Source organism: Scyliorhinus torazame, chromosome 4 (genome assembly GCF_047496885.1).
Source record: "Scyliorhinus torazame isolate Kashiwa2021f chromosome 4, sScyTor2.1, whole genome shotgun sequence".
Lineage (NCBI taxonomy): Eukaryota > Metazoa > Chordata > Chondrichthyes > Carcharhiniformes > Scyliorhinidae > Scyliorhinus > Scyliorhinus torazame.
The window spans coordinates 33,536,427-33,551,406 of NC_092710.1; the positions used below are offsets into that span (position 1 = coordinate 33,536,427).

The 14,980-nt window shown below is 47.6% G+C and overlaps 1 protein-coding gene across 1 annotated transcript in view; it reads left to right on the forward strand.

Annotated features, from left to right (window-relative positions):
* LOC140410178 (uncharacterized) overlaps positions 1 to 14,768 on the forward strand; it is a 50,998-nt gene extending 36,230 nt beyond the window's left edge. Inside the window, exons 10-12 of the mRNA XM_072498161.1 lie at positions 12,182 to 12,294; positions 14,126 to 14,210; positions 14,382 to 14,768. Coding sequence (XP_072354262.1) covers positions 12,182 to 12,294; positions 14,126 to 14,210; positions 14,382 to 14,438 — 255 coding nt within the window. The 3' untranslated portion in view covers positions 14,439 to 14,768. The remainder of the gene's footprint in view (positions 1 to 12,181; positions 12,295 to 14,125; positions 14,211 to 14,381) is intronic.
* Positions 14,769 to 14,980: the final 212 nt, after the last annotated feature.

Genomic DNA, 14,980 nt, shown 5'->3' on the forward strand with positions numbered 1-14,980 from the left:
GCAGCTAGAACCCCCGAGGAAAACCAAGCCGCCGCAGATGTTCAGGCAGTAAGAACCACTATCCACAACCCCGCCTTGGTAAATGAGGGAAAGAACAGCCCCCCAGCCACACCGCAAGAGTGCTACAATTGCGGACACTTGGGACATTTTGCTAGAGAATGCAATGGCCCTAAAAACCCACAGAGAGCCCATCAGACAGGCACTCTCAATAAGAAAAAGGCCGAGCCCATACATAGCGTTAGCGCTCAGTCTGATCAGACAGACTTGACCGGAACGGACTGACGGTGTACAGGCTCCCCCAGCTGGGTCTGCGATACCCTTTGGGATAGGTCAGGACGACCCGTAGTCGCAGCAAAGGTTAGGGGACAGCCGATCGAGCTTCTCTGGGACACAGGAGGGTCCCGCACAACCTTAAATTCCTCCACCCTTGGTAAGGACACGTGGCCCACCACATCCACTATCACCCTCAGCGGCTTCACAGGCCACTCACAACAGGGGCATATCACGACCCCTGTACGCATCCAGATCGGAAATATTAATACAAAGCACCCCGTAGTGTCAGTCGACCTGCCCCCAACAGCAGAGCACATTTTAGGGATCGATTTTATGAACTCACACCACCTCTCCTTCGATCCAGTCAACCAGTGTGCCTGGAAGATTGCGAAATCCGCTAGAGCCCCCGCAACACTCAATATAGGGGACTACATGAACAAAATCAGCGCCGTTGGCGAGTTTTGGTTTAACCCCACCACACTCAGCACGGACAGACAGGTTAGGGCAGTCCTGCAGAAAAACAGGGCAGCATTCGCGACCCGCAAGCACGACTGTGGACGGATGACCGGCTCCGTACAGATAACCGGACCGGACCCAAGACCCCAGAAACAGTATGGATTTCCCCGAGAAGCAGAGGGAGAAATCCTAAAGGTCATAGAAAGCTTGTGAGAACAGGGCGTCCTAAGACCGGTAGCCTCGACTAACAATGCCCCGATTTGGCCAGTAAGGAAACCCGACGGATCATGGCGTTTAACCATTGATTATCGGGAACTCAATAAAGTCACCCCCACAGCAGCCCCCACCGTTGCAACAAGTCCCGAGACCATGCTCAAACAGGGACTCCATGCCCGATATTTCACAGTTTTGGACGTCAGTAATGGGTTCTGGTCCATTCCATTGGCAAAGGCGTGCCAGTACAAATTTGCCTTCACTTTCCGAGCTCAGCAGTACACGTGGACATGCCTGCCACAAGGCTTCCACAGCTCCCCCTCCATTTTCCACCGACAGCTGGCAAATGGACTAGCGAAATTTTCTCGCCCCGAATGTCTGGTACAGTATGTAGACGACCTACTACTGCAGACAGATACAAAGGAAGAGCACATTGAGCTTCTGTCCGAACCCCTGGAATTACTACACTCCATTGGCTGTAAAGTGAACCCCAAAAAGGCCCAAATATTGGAAGAAAAGGTGATATATTTGGGTACTATCATCACACACGGCAAACGTGAGATCGAGCACAAAAGAATTGCCTCGATCGCTAAATTGTCCCTTTCCCAACACGTGTCAGCCCTCCGGTCGTTTTTAGGATTGGTTGGCTACTGCCGAAACCACATTGACGGTTTCGCCAGCAAGGCAGCGCCCCTCTCAGACCTCCTAAAGAAAGGAACCCCCTGGGAATGGCTTCCGCAGCATTCGGAGGCTGTGGAATCATTAAAACAGGCACTCATAGCCACCCCTGCACTACAAGTTCCTGACCTGCTTTCCCCTTTCGCCATAAAGGTAGCGACCACAGACCGCATCCTTTCAGCCGTGCTCCTGCAGGAACGGCACGACCAGCTAAGACCCGTAGCTTATGCCTCCCGAATTTTAGATGCTGTGGAGCAGGGATTTTCAGCCTGTGAGAGGCACCTGCTCGCAGTTTTCTGGGCAGTCCAGTGCTTTTCCTACATTACCGGACTGAACCCCATCACCATCTTGACCGAACACACCCCCACCCAACTTTTACTGGACGGACGACATAAAGACGGTACCATCAGCCAAATCCGCGCTGCTAGGTGGACCCTTCTCTTACAAGGACGGGACATCACAGTCAAACGGACAAACACTCACACATACTTAGCGGACAATCTACAATACCCCGGAACCCCCCATGAGTATGAAATCATCTCGCCCCACCATAATACAGGCCCCTTTATAGCCAGAACACCCCCCAGAAAACTAGCCACTCCATCTCAGAACCCCCCCCCTCACCCGGACACGTGTGACCCTATCAGGATTTATGTGGACGGATCTTCACAGTCCTGGATGGGCAACGTATAACAGGTTGTGGGATTTATGTGGAGGACGCGCAGGGACGCACCCTTGAAGAAATCGCATTAAAATTGCCCGGGCACTTAGGCGCGCAGGCAGAAGAGCTTGCGGCCATTGCCTACATTGTAGACCACCCAGATTCCTTCCCCAGGCCAGCAGACATATATTCAGACAGTCTGTACGTCTGCAACAGCCTCACCGAATTTCTGCCCCTCTGGGAAACAAGAGGATTTGTTTCCGCCGATGGAAAACCCCTCCCCTCAGCCCCATTACGCCGCCATATTCTGGAAAAGGCCAAGAACAGGACTTCTGACATTATAAAAGTCCGCAGCCACCATCGTTCTTCCCCCCCTGGAAATGTAAAAGCCGACGCGCTGGCTAAGGCAGGTTCCAGACATGGGTACTTTTGGAAGCCCCCCGGGAGCGCCCCGTGAGTGTGCCAGTGAGTGCAGTTCAGGTCGCGCAGACTAGGATCGAGGATCTAGTAGCGGCCCAGAAGCAGGATAGCGCTCTCACTGAGATCGTGAAAGGGAAGTTTCCAGCCTCATACGAGAGGTTCCGGAATACCATAACCACACATGATGGTGTGGTGCTAAAAGACAGCCTTTACGTGGTTCCTGTACAAGATAGGAATCAGATGATCTGTCTATTCCATGGCGGCCATGGACACCAGGGAATAGAACCTACCGCAGCCCGCCTCAAACAGCTTTGTTGGTGGCCAAATCTTAAAGAGGATGTATCCCATTACATCGAAAATTGCCTCATCTGCGCGCAAAACAACCCAGATAGGTATGCCAAAAAGGCACATCTCAGCCACACCCGACCCGTTAACGGCCCCTGGACTAACCTCCAGATCGATTTTATAGGTCCATTGCCCCCTTGCAGGAATGGCTATAAATATGTTCTGGTGGTCATTGACACTTTTACAAAGTGGGTGGAAGCATTTCCAGCCTGCACCAACACCGCGAAAACCACCACCAAAATCCTAACCCACCACATCTTCACAAGGTGGGGACTCCCCCGCAGTATTGAATCGGACCAAGGTTCTCACTTTACGGGACGGGTCATGCAGAACGTCCTCACGATATTTGGCATAACCCAAAAATTTCACATTGCGTACCACCCTCAGTCGAGTGGTATAGTGGAGCGCATGATTTGGACCCTAAAAACCACCCTTAGAAAAATGGTCCAGCAAAACAACACCACTTGGGATTCGGTCTTCCCCTTTGCGCTGATGTTTTTGTGTAACACTGTTTCCACCTCCACAGGTTACACCCCACACACCCTCATGACCGGACGCCCCATGAAAGGGACAGAATACTTGCTAGGTTTAGACCTAACCAGCCCCGAAGTCACGGCCCTCACCCACGAGAAGGCCGTGGAACAACTACTTGCAAATATAAAAACGGCTCAGCTAGCAGCCGCTGTTAAACTGGGCACTAAAAGAAAACAGAGCAAGGCCTGTTTTGCTAAGGCAGTACATGCCACGGAGTACAACATAGGACAGCAAGTAATGTTGTCCGTGTACAACCCCAGCACATTTCTGTCTCCAAAATACTCGGGTCCCTATTCAATTACGGACAAAATAAGCCTGTCGGTATATAAAATTAAATACCAAAATGGTAAGATTGCATGGTTACACATAAACCAGCTCAAGGTTTATGGAGCACAGTCAAACCACTCCCACCACGTCATGATTGACGCAGCAGACCAAATCCCGCCCACATCCAACGTGACCACTCCCACCCCTTCCACGTCCAGCCCAGACACGGACTCGCCACCAACTCCACCCACGAACTTTACGCTCCGCCCCGGATCGCCCACAGACTGCAGCAGCACAGACAGCGACTGTGACTCTGACGACAGCCACAGCACGCCTCCCTACCATCCTGGTCCCACACCCAGCAACTCCGACCTCGACTCCAGTGACCCCCTTCCTCATCACCTACTTAAATAAACCCCACCACCGACCACCGAACTACACGGACGACCCCGACTTTGTCCCCACCCAACTCGACACCACTCATTGGCACCGCGACTACTCCTGCAGACTCGTCCACAACGACGAGGATGATCCCAACTCACACCACGCAGCCCTTTCCGCCCTGATCCACTCCAGAGTTTAGCACCCGGGAGACGGTGACGACCTCGGGCCTGACTCCGCCAACACTTTTGCGACCCTGTTCGCAACCGAGAACTGAGGTGTCCACATGATGATTTAAAGGAGCCACTTGGTGAAAAGTGTTGTCCTTTCTGATGGAACCTGCAGAATGTTTTACGTTGTCTGTCTGTTTGTTAAATGTTGTTCGTTATCTGTCTGTTTGTTAAATGTTGTTCGTCCTACAGGAGAATTTTCTCACCGCCCCACACCCATTCACCTGAACTTTTAACTTTCCCCACTGACACCCACCGCGGCCACACGCCCATTCTGCCAAAACCTCTGAGGACTTGCCTCAGAGGCCCACCGAGACCAGGCGCCCATTCAGAGGAACTAGCTTTTCAGCTGATACGTGGTCACCAGACCAGACGCCCGATCGTAGCTACTCTTCTGATTTGATGGTAGAATCAGAACAGTAACCCCACCATGATGACTACATTTTTGTCCGTTTTTTGGTCGCTCAGGCAGTGGAGAAACGGCGTGAGACCCGCCCTGCCTGGGGACCCCCCGTTGGTCAAAAACGCTCGGGTAGGGAAGATACAGTGTTGGTAGCCGTCCTACCCGGGGACTCCACCCAAGTCTTACCCGTCGCAGCCCACACGCACCTCATTCGAAGTTTGCTTTCAAAAACAGTTTTATTTTATTTAGGCAACCTTTGGGTTGCTGCCACATGCTATTTACATCCTAGAACATTTGGATGTTAAACCTAGCACTGGTCCACCATTGGGAAGTGTGCCGTGTCCAAACATTTGTTTTGAAAAAAAAAATGGGGGAGAGTCACATACTGTGACCAATTATAAGGGTTTAATTGGCCCCAAGAAGGACAGACACACCAATACACCAGATATTAAACCGAAGTATTTATACACACTACGCTTGTCTTACAGAACTCCAGAAGCTCCAAGTCCGGAGAAAACCAGCGAACACAGGAAAAGGAAGGAAAGAAGACAGCCATGAGGACTCCTTTCATCGTGCTCAACACTCTTTTGATGAACTTTTGGTTGCGCGGGAATGCGGACCCCATCACTCCAAACCCCTTTACTGTTAACACTTCACGGCCCAGTAGTACCGAGGGCCCAGTCACCAACCACGCTGCATTATCCTGGTGTGCCAAGTTCATAACTTGGTACTCCTTATCGTACATCATTGAGGCACTGTTGGCATTGGCTATACTCGGTTGTGCAGTACAGACCATGCGCCTCCGCAAGTGGAAAAGGAGAGCGTACCGCGCTCGAACCCCGGTCTATCGGATCCAATCCCTGATATTCGGCTATAACCAGACCCCAGACCCCCGCGACATATGAATAATAAAACATGTACTGGTGGTTTTTCCTGTAAATAAAAAGAAAATGTAAGGAAATGTATGATCCTGAGCTTGACTGCCAAGCCAGGAAAGAGTATATTAAATGTTGTGATTGTTATTGTATGTTTAGAGAGATAAGATTGTATAATGCTTGAAGAATTGTTGAGGTAAAATTAAAGGTTCCCAGTTTAATTTTTTATAGATACATGCCCCTGCCTGACATAGCGCCCTCAAGAATTGTTTAGGTAATTCTTTGTGCATTGCTAGGGTCAGAGTAGTGGCCATGTAGAAGGTGCCCCCCCCCCCCCCGGTCAGGGAACGAAGAGGACAAAATTTATGTGACCCTTCACGCTTCGCGTTAGGATCACAAGGCGGGATTGTAGCCACGCAAAATGGCTGCGTTCCGATTAATCTGGCCAAAACCCAGTTTAAAATGGCTAACCCGAAAGACTGCTGGGAAAAGCAGCTAAGAAGACACAAGCAGGCAGCTGCAGACAGTATTGCATATTCGGCTCTGGGAAGTTAGCCCAGATCGATACTCAGGGCTATCAACAGCCCATCAACCCAGGTATTTGCAGTTGCATTCAGGACTGTTTGCAGCCCATCTATTCAGACATCCACAGTTAAATCGGCCATCCCCGGGAACAATTGCAACATATTAGCAATTGAATACCGGGCCAGACCTGACGGCGCCTGCAGTGGCCGAAACAAAGGCAGGTGAACGACCACCCCCCGATCGAGGAATCGCCTCACCATTGGACACATCAACCCCAGAGATTGGGGACAGATCCAATCACTTGGGACTCAGGGTCAAGGGCCGCCCCGGGAGGCGGGAAGCCCCTGGGCCCTATAAAAGTGAGAGTCCAAGTTCAGATCTCTCTCTCTCTCCTCTTCGCCTGCTCGAGACCTTCGAAAGAACAGCAACCGGCAACTGTAAGTTTGAATCCAGCAATCGCTATCCGGTAGAGACACCTAGCCACCGACCTATAGCAGCCTTTTGAATCCCGCAGGCCAGATCTGATTGGACAAGCCATTCGTTTCCCTGACCTGGTGGGCTCTTCCTAAGTTAAGTATTGGCCAGTAGTGATAGGTTTATTATATAGAAAGTAGTATTAGGGTATTAATATTGCTTGTTGTATATAATAAATGACCGTTGTTTTAATCCTTACTAAGCGGTGTGCTGTATTATTAATCATAACCTGAACTTGAACCACGTGGCGGTATCATAAAGATACCTGGCGACTCATGAGCAAAGGTGACGTAATCAGAGCAAATAGACTAAGGTTAGAAAGAGCAACAATACTCTATGGAGTTTAGAATGAATGGCGATCTTATTGAATAATGCAACTTTATGAAGGATCCTGCCAGCAGACACTAAGATGTTTATTTTTATGTTTTGAGGCAAACTGGGTGATCTAGAATACGATGGAGTGAAAATAATACGTATAGTTCAGTGAGTGTCACGAAGCGCACTGATATAATCTGAGAGTGTGTCCCAACTTCGTTCGGTGCATAGTTTCAGTTTTTGCAATGGTGTGAAGGGATAAGTGAAACTCCAGTGAGAATAAACAGCCACCGTCGGGTACTAATAGTTAAAAGCCATGTATTAAAGTAAAAAAAGGAGAAGTACACTCCGGGTCGACTGTACCCTATGGCATTTAAGGCATATGGACTACTGAATCCACACAATTTATGTGTGGGTAGATTCAGAAAGAATATTCGCAATGGTCAAATATCCCGATGGTGGTCCAGTATTAGGGGTTATAGTGCGAGGACATGGGTTAAATAATTTAGGACGATGAGAAGAATTTTCTTCAACCAGAGAGTCGTGAATCTGTGGAATTCACTAACATAGAAAGTAGTGAAGACCCAAAAGGTTGATAAATTTCATGAAAGAATTAGATAAAGCTCTTGGGGCTATAGGGATCAAGGTATTTGGGGGAGGTGGGATCAGGGTATTTACCTTTTTTTGAATAAACAATTTTAATGAGGTATTTTTGGCATTACAAGCAGCAACAATATAAAAACAGTACAATAAACATAGTGCAATCGCCGACTCCCAACCCGCCAAGATCCGCCGAATTAACCCCCTATTCTACGCTACCCTAACACCCCCCACCCCCGCTGACGATTAATTATCCTCGAAGAAGTCGATGAATGGTTGCCACCTTCCGGCGAACTGTAGCAGTGACCCTCTCAAGGCGAACTTAATCTTATCTAGGCCGAGAAAGCTTGCCATGTCAGTTAACCAGGTCGCCGACTTCGGGGGCTTTGAGTCTCTCCAAGCTAGCAGTATCCATCTCCGGGCTACCAGGGAAGCAAAGGTCAGAACATCTGCCTCTTTCTCCTCCTGGATTCCCGGGTTTTCCGACACCCCAAAAAACGCCACCCCTGCATTTATTGCCACCCTTGTTTTCAATACTCTGGACATGACGTCCGCAAACCCCTGCCAATATCCCGTAGGTTTTGGGCACACCCAGAACATGTGGACATGGTTCGCTGGTCCTCCTGCACATTTTACACACCTGTCTTCCACGCCAAAGAATCTACTCATCTGAGCCACTGTCATGTGGGTCCGGTGGACCACCTTGAATTGGATCAAGCTGAGCCTGGCACATGTCGCGGTCGCGTTGACTCTGCTCAACGTGTCTGCGCATCAGCCATCCTCCATCTCACCACCAAGCTCCTCCTCCCACTTATGCTTCGGTCTGCGTCTCCCCCGCCCCCAAAAGCTCTTTGCAGATGTACGAGACGCTCTCCTCTCCCGCCCATCCCCTAGATTCCCCCTTAGTGGCAGAAGTGGAAAGGATGAAACCTGCCTGCGCAGAATGTCCCACATCTGTAAATATCCAAATTCATTCCCCCTTGCCAACCCAAACCTGTCCTCCATCGCCCTCAAGCTAGGGAAGCTCAACTCTAAAAATGTGCCCCGTCTTCTCAATTCCCACCCTTCGCCATACTCGGAACCCCCCATCCAAGCTCCCTGGGGCAAACCGGTGATTGTCACAAATTCGGGACCAGACCGATGCTCCCACTGCCTCAGCGTTCCTTCTCCACTTACCCCAAATTCTCAGGGTTGCCACCACTACGGGGCTGGTGGAGTACCTCGCCGGCGGGAACAACAGAGGTGCCATAATCAATGCCCACAGACTGGTGCCCCTACACGAGGCTGCCTCCATACGCTCCCAAACCGATCCCACCCCCACGACCAACTTCCTTATCATGACTATGTTAGCCACCCAGTAATAATTACTAAAACTCGGCAGCGCAAGCCCCCCCCCCCTCCCCCCAATTCCGCTCGACCATCACCTTGTTCACTGGCGGGTACGTACTCGCCCACACAAAGCTCAGGATGATTTTATTAACCCTCTTGAAAAAGGACCGTGGAATTAAAATTGGGAGACACTGAAAGTCAATTAGAAATCTCGGCAGGACCGTCATTTTGACCGTCTGTACTCTCTCAGTTAACGGCAGCGGGAGCGCATCCCATCTCCGAAACTCACTCCTTGTCTGTTCAACTAACCGGGACCAACTTGTGTAACCGGCCCCAGTCGCGCGTCACTTGTATCCCTAAGTATCGAAACTGTCCCCTACTAACCCGAACGGCAGCTCCCTCAGCTGACCCTCCTGACCCCTCGCCTGGACTACAAACATCTCACTCGTTGTCATATTCAGTTGACACCCCGAAAACCGGCCAACTTCCCCCAAATTTGCCATAATTTCACCCATCCCCGCCCCTGGATCCGATATGTATAAGAGCAGGTCATCCGCACACAGCGAGACCCTATGTTCCACCCCCCCCCCCCCACCCACCCCCCACCACCCCCCCCCCCCCCCCCCCCCCCGATCCAGCCCCTGTCGGCCCCTTGAACCTGTCAGAGCAATTGCCAGCGGCACAATAGCTTGCGCAAACAACAGTGGGGAGAGGGCACCCCTGTCTTGTCCCCCGGTACAGTCTAAAATAGTCCGAGGTCGTCCTATTCATCCTTACACTAGCCTCTGGGGCCTGGTACAACAGCCTGACCCAGTCAATAAAGCCCCTACCAAACCCAAATCTTACCAGTGCCTCCCATAGATAGTCCCACTCCACCCGGTCGAACGCCTTCTCCGCATCCATTGCCACCACTACCTCAATCTCCCTACCACCCGGGGGCATCATGATAACATTGAGCAGTCTTCTTATATTGGCCACCAACTGCCTACACTTGACAAACCCAGTCTGATCCTCCATAATCACATCCGGCACACAATCTTCAATCCTGGAGGCCAAAATCTTGGCCAGCAACTTGGCATCCATATTAAGCAAGGAAGTCGGCCTATATGACTTGCATAGCTCCGGGTTCTAGTCCCGCTTCAAATTCAATGAAATAGTGACCTGTGACATCGTCGGGGGCAGCACCCCTCTGTCCCTCGCCTCATTGAAAACCTTAACCAGCAATGGCCCTAAAATGCCCGGAACTGTTTATAAAACTCCACTGGGTACCTGTCCGTCCCCGGGGCTTTACCTGACTGCATTGCCTTCAAACCTTCAACTATTTCTTCGGCCCTAAGCGGGGCTCCCACACCATCCACCAGCTTCCTACCCACCCTTGGGAACGTCAGTCTGCCCAAAAGGCATCTCATCCTCTCCTGCCGTGTGGGAGGAAGGGGGAAGGGGGTGTTCCGAGCGGCAGAGCCTACTGTACATTTTCTTGCTGTCTACTCCAATGGATTATGTAACATTCATCGTTCAATATCTCCAACACTAAAATCGATAGTTATTTTTTCGATTTGCCACAGCAAAGTAATGGTTATGGGAGAGGGCAAGAACTGCAACAAATTCTGAATATTGATAATGGTCGTTTCGAATGGCGGAACATGCTCAAGCAGCCTAACGATCTGCACTGCCTCTTTATCTCCGTATGTTCTGTGCTAACAGTGCTCAGCTGTGTACGATGCCATAAACAAACACCGCAAATGGCGGTAAATTGGATTATAAACAGGAAGAAATGGCGAGCAAATCATAGAATTGTGAAGAAGGAGGCCATTCGGCCCATCGAGTCTGCACCGGCCCTTGGAACGAGCGCCATACCTAGGCCCACGCCTCCTCCCGGTCCCCGTAGCCCAGTAACTCCACCTAACCTTTGGAATACCAAGGGGTAATTTAGCATGGCCAATCCACTTAAGATGCACACAGTTGGACTGTGGAAGGAAACGGGAGCACCCGAATGAAACGTCGCAAATATGGGGAGGAAGTGCAAACTCCACACAGTCACCCGAGGCTGGAATTGAACCCGGGTCCCGAGAGCTGTGAGACAGCAGTGATAACCACTGTGCTACCGTGCCGCCCATAGGATACACAATAGTAGAAAATGAAAGGTAATATATATCGTTAACTTTTCTCCCATTGTGTTCTTTTCCCCATTTCACTTTATCCTCGTGATCACACCATTCACCCCTGATTATTTCTGTCCTTCATGAGCATCACGGTCTCTACCTGGTTATAGCACGACGCAGTAACTTCATTTGAAGCCTACTTGTGACAATAAACGATTTTCATTTCATTTCAAGGAACCAATACCGCTCTTTACTGACCTCTTCTGTCCAAGACAATCGGATTTTTCCCCATGGACGAGTATGTCTTTGCAGCGTGATTCAACTCGTCGTCGATGTGTCGTTTGCATTTCCTGGCCATTCTCCTCTCGCCTCTTTCCCTTCCACCCAGAATCACAATAAGTTCCCCTTTTTACTCACCTCTGATCCATGAACGCACACATTCACTCGATCATACTGCACTATGTCCAATGTTTTGCCACCTCAATCATATGGAAATTGTGCACATGCAATGGACACGTTTCGTGGAACTGTTCAGAAGACGCCTTACTCTGTAGCTAGATCTTAATGCATCTGATCTGGGGATGCCTAATGGAACAGTGGAGAGGAAGATTTACTGGTTCAGTTAACTGATTCTCAAGGTTTTTTGGAGATATTCCTTGGGAAGTGTGGAGATAGATTTAATACGTACCTCCACAACAGTAAAACCTGACCTGGTCGCAGTTGATTGCTGGTGTCGAAAAATTATTGATCAACTTATGTCTCATGAGATGCACGACTTTTCTTTATGCACAACATAATGTAATGGGCGAATAAATCTTGATATGCGATTGAGATTTTAGAGACTAAAGTTGTTGGGTGAGCTTTTTCTGTCCAATTTTAGTTGTCCTTAACGCAGATTACTAAATCTCAGATTATTCACTATATTAGCGAGGAGGTAAACGTTATTCGCCTCTGCGATTGAGCAATCATTGGTTTGTATCTGAAATGTCTCAGTATGATCTCGAATATGTCACAATAGCACCTAGGTGTAACATTGAATTACTTAAGAAAAACATGTGAGTGGAACGCATGTAACCTGTTTTACTTTATCTTATTGCTAGTGGTGCGTATCTAAAACCTGGAACTGGATAACTGGAGAAAGTTACCTCCTGACGCTGACTATGCTACTTGGCTTCATGTTCATCTCAATGATGCTTGCAAACTGTTGCTGCAGGTATTTGTTATCCGACTTTCGGGCTATCAACGACGATGCGCGCATTATATTAGGTTGTTAACACTCAGAGAAACGTGCATTTGCACTAAATTATAAATTACGCAAAATGCGGCAGAAGTTCACAGAATATGGAGGAAAAAAAACATATCGGAATCAGTAAAAAGGATAAAACATTTGAGCGGCCAAAAAATCAATGAAGCCGTGTGGAAGAAAGGGAAACAGAGAGAGTAAAAACTGAAGATTGCATCGGCCAGGAAGCAAGAAAATTAAAAATAAAACACAAGTAGATATAATGAAAGGTGAAGAGACAGAAATAAGAAACGGAAGATAAAGCACGGCAGAGAAATAGATACAAAAATGGGGAGAGGAATCCAAACACAGCATATATAGATTAGTGAGAGAGAGCGATAGAGAGAACGAGGGACAAAAAGACAGGTTGAAATAGACTCTGACAAAAGACAGTTGCAAGTACACCATCAAACCTATTGGAAAATCAACAGGAATTACATTAATGCATAGATGTTTGGCTTATCAACACATTATAAGTACTCATTTCAGGGGATTCCGTGTCCTGCAACTGCATCTCAACTTTAATTATTATACTTTTGTTTAAAATTAATTTCCTCCACATTTTGTAAGGTTCAAAGCGATGACATTTGTGTTCGATAGTCATGCATTCAGTTAGTTGGCACAATTGGGACCATGCCTTGGTGTTGCATAATATTGTAGCACGGATCCAAAATCTATTGTTCTTATAAGTCACTTGCTGCCGGCACTTCTATCAAATCACGTTTTTAGATATTTTAGCATACGGCCTTTACCTCCTCCCTCCTCACTCTCCTCCACCCCCCCCCCCCCCACACACACACACACACACCATTCATTCGCCCCCCCCACCCCAACTTTCTTTCAAAAAATTCTCAACTCATTCACGTCTCTAATCATTAATTTCATAGGAACTCGGATAGTCCATTAATACTGTTACCCTTCTTTACACTGTCAACAATGTTCGGCATCCACGTCTGCTTTTATTAAGATCCTTAATATTAGTGAGTTTACTTTGTAATTTTCCGTTATTTTCTTTGAACACTGACTGCTCCTGTTTAAACATATATCGAATACAGTTTAGGAAGAGTAAAAGATAAATGTTCTGCACTCAATCACATACAAGCTATTTCAGACATTATTTGCGGGATTTTTTAGAATGTCCCCCTCCTCGGGCGCTATTGCTGCTGCAAATATCCTTAATTGTGCTATTTACTGCTCACATTCTATCACTCCTTTGTTAACAAAAAACAAGCATTCAAAACAGACATTGTCTGCGCCACATGATAGCAGTGCAACCTATTTCTTTAGCCAGCATGATTTCGTTATTCCTAGCATTGGGCTCCAATGCGGTAAACCCATTATCTCGGCTGAGCAGGTTAATGCAACTTGTTGTTGCGTGGATATAGGAAAACGGTGAATGCACTGTGGTCCTATACACAGAAGATTGCGCAAATACATTTCCAAATATCCTGTCATTAGATAAATGTACTTTCAAAATTATGATATTTGTTGATTGTTTTTATTTGGGACCGCTTCATGAACGTGCACAGAGAGGCATATGTAAACACACAGTGTTTAAATATAAATTGAGATGTAAATGCAAGCCTATTCTCGAAACAAAAATAATAAGCAACGTTGTGAGTCCTCGGATATTTTCTTTGGAAATGTTATGTGGTATCAGAATTACAGGTGTACAGTAACATTGCATTGTCACTGAGGAAATCAAGAAACTGGTTTTCCACGCATGATATCTTGTGCTTGAAGATTTATCTCTATTTTGCAGCACAAAAACGACCTTAACCAGAAAGGAGAAAAAACAGCTGGGAGCAAATCGTGATTATGTCGAACGTGTTGTGGTTGAGAAAAAGGTAAATGGTGTTTCTGATCCAGCAACGCTAGCTGCCTTCGATATACCCATGTCTGCATTAAATGTTATAACGTTCTGTTGTGCAGTTCTGTCTCTCGACAACCCAAGCCACAATATAATCGGTTTGTGGAAATAATCTATTGAAAAGTAAATATTTGTTTAATTTTTTCAGACACAGTTCTATGAAATGTACCTCTCTCAATGTGTCTCGGAGCAAGAAATTATCTAAAATACCAAGAGAATTTAAGAAGTATCTGCGTGGAGGAAGCAACTTCGTGCAATTCATAACTCTGGGCGTTCTTGATAATTTGCAACAAACATGGATATAAACGAATCACATCCAGTTAACTGAGAGAAGCTATGCAGTCAGGCTTTCGTTCCAGCTGCTCCAAGGAGGAAAACAAGATATTCTTGATGTACAATATATGTTGTACTTAAGGTTTGCCGCACATTTCATTGTGTATATGACGAGGCCCAGAAACTGGATATTGTAAACATAAGCTGCCACACGCAACCTTAGACGTCTGCACTTCAAATTATACAACTTGAACTCAATAAATTACAGTAGAAAATAAGTATTGTACTTGGTTGTCACCATTTGATAATTCGATCGTTTTTCTCCACGCATAGGGCAGGACGAAGTTGTGTTGTGAAACACTTCAACAATGAGCTCACCACTACATTCAGTGTTTCACTGGCAACTCTGGTCATGGTTCCTCACGGAAGTTTTTGTTCTCTACCCAGATATTGTGCAATTATTACGTAATAATT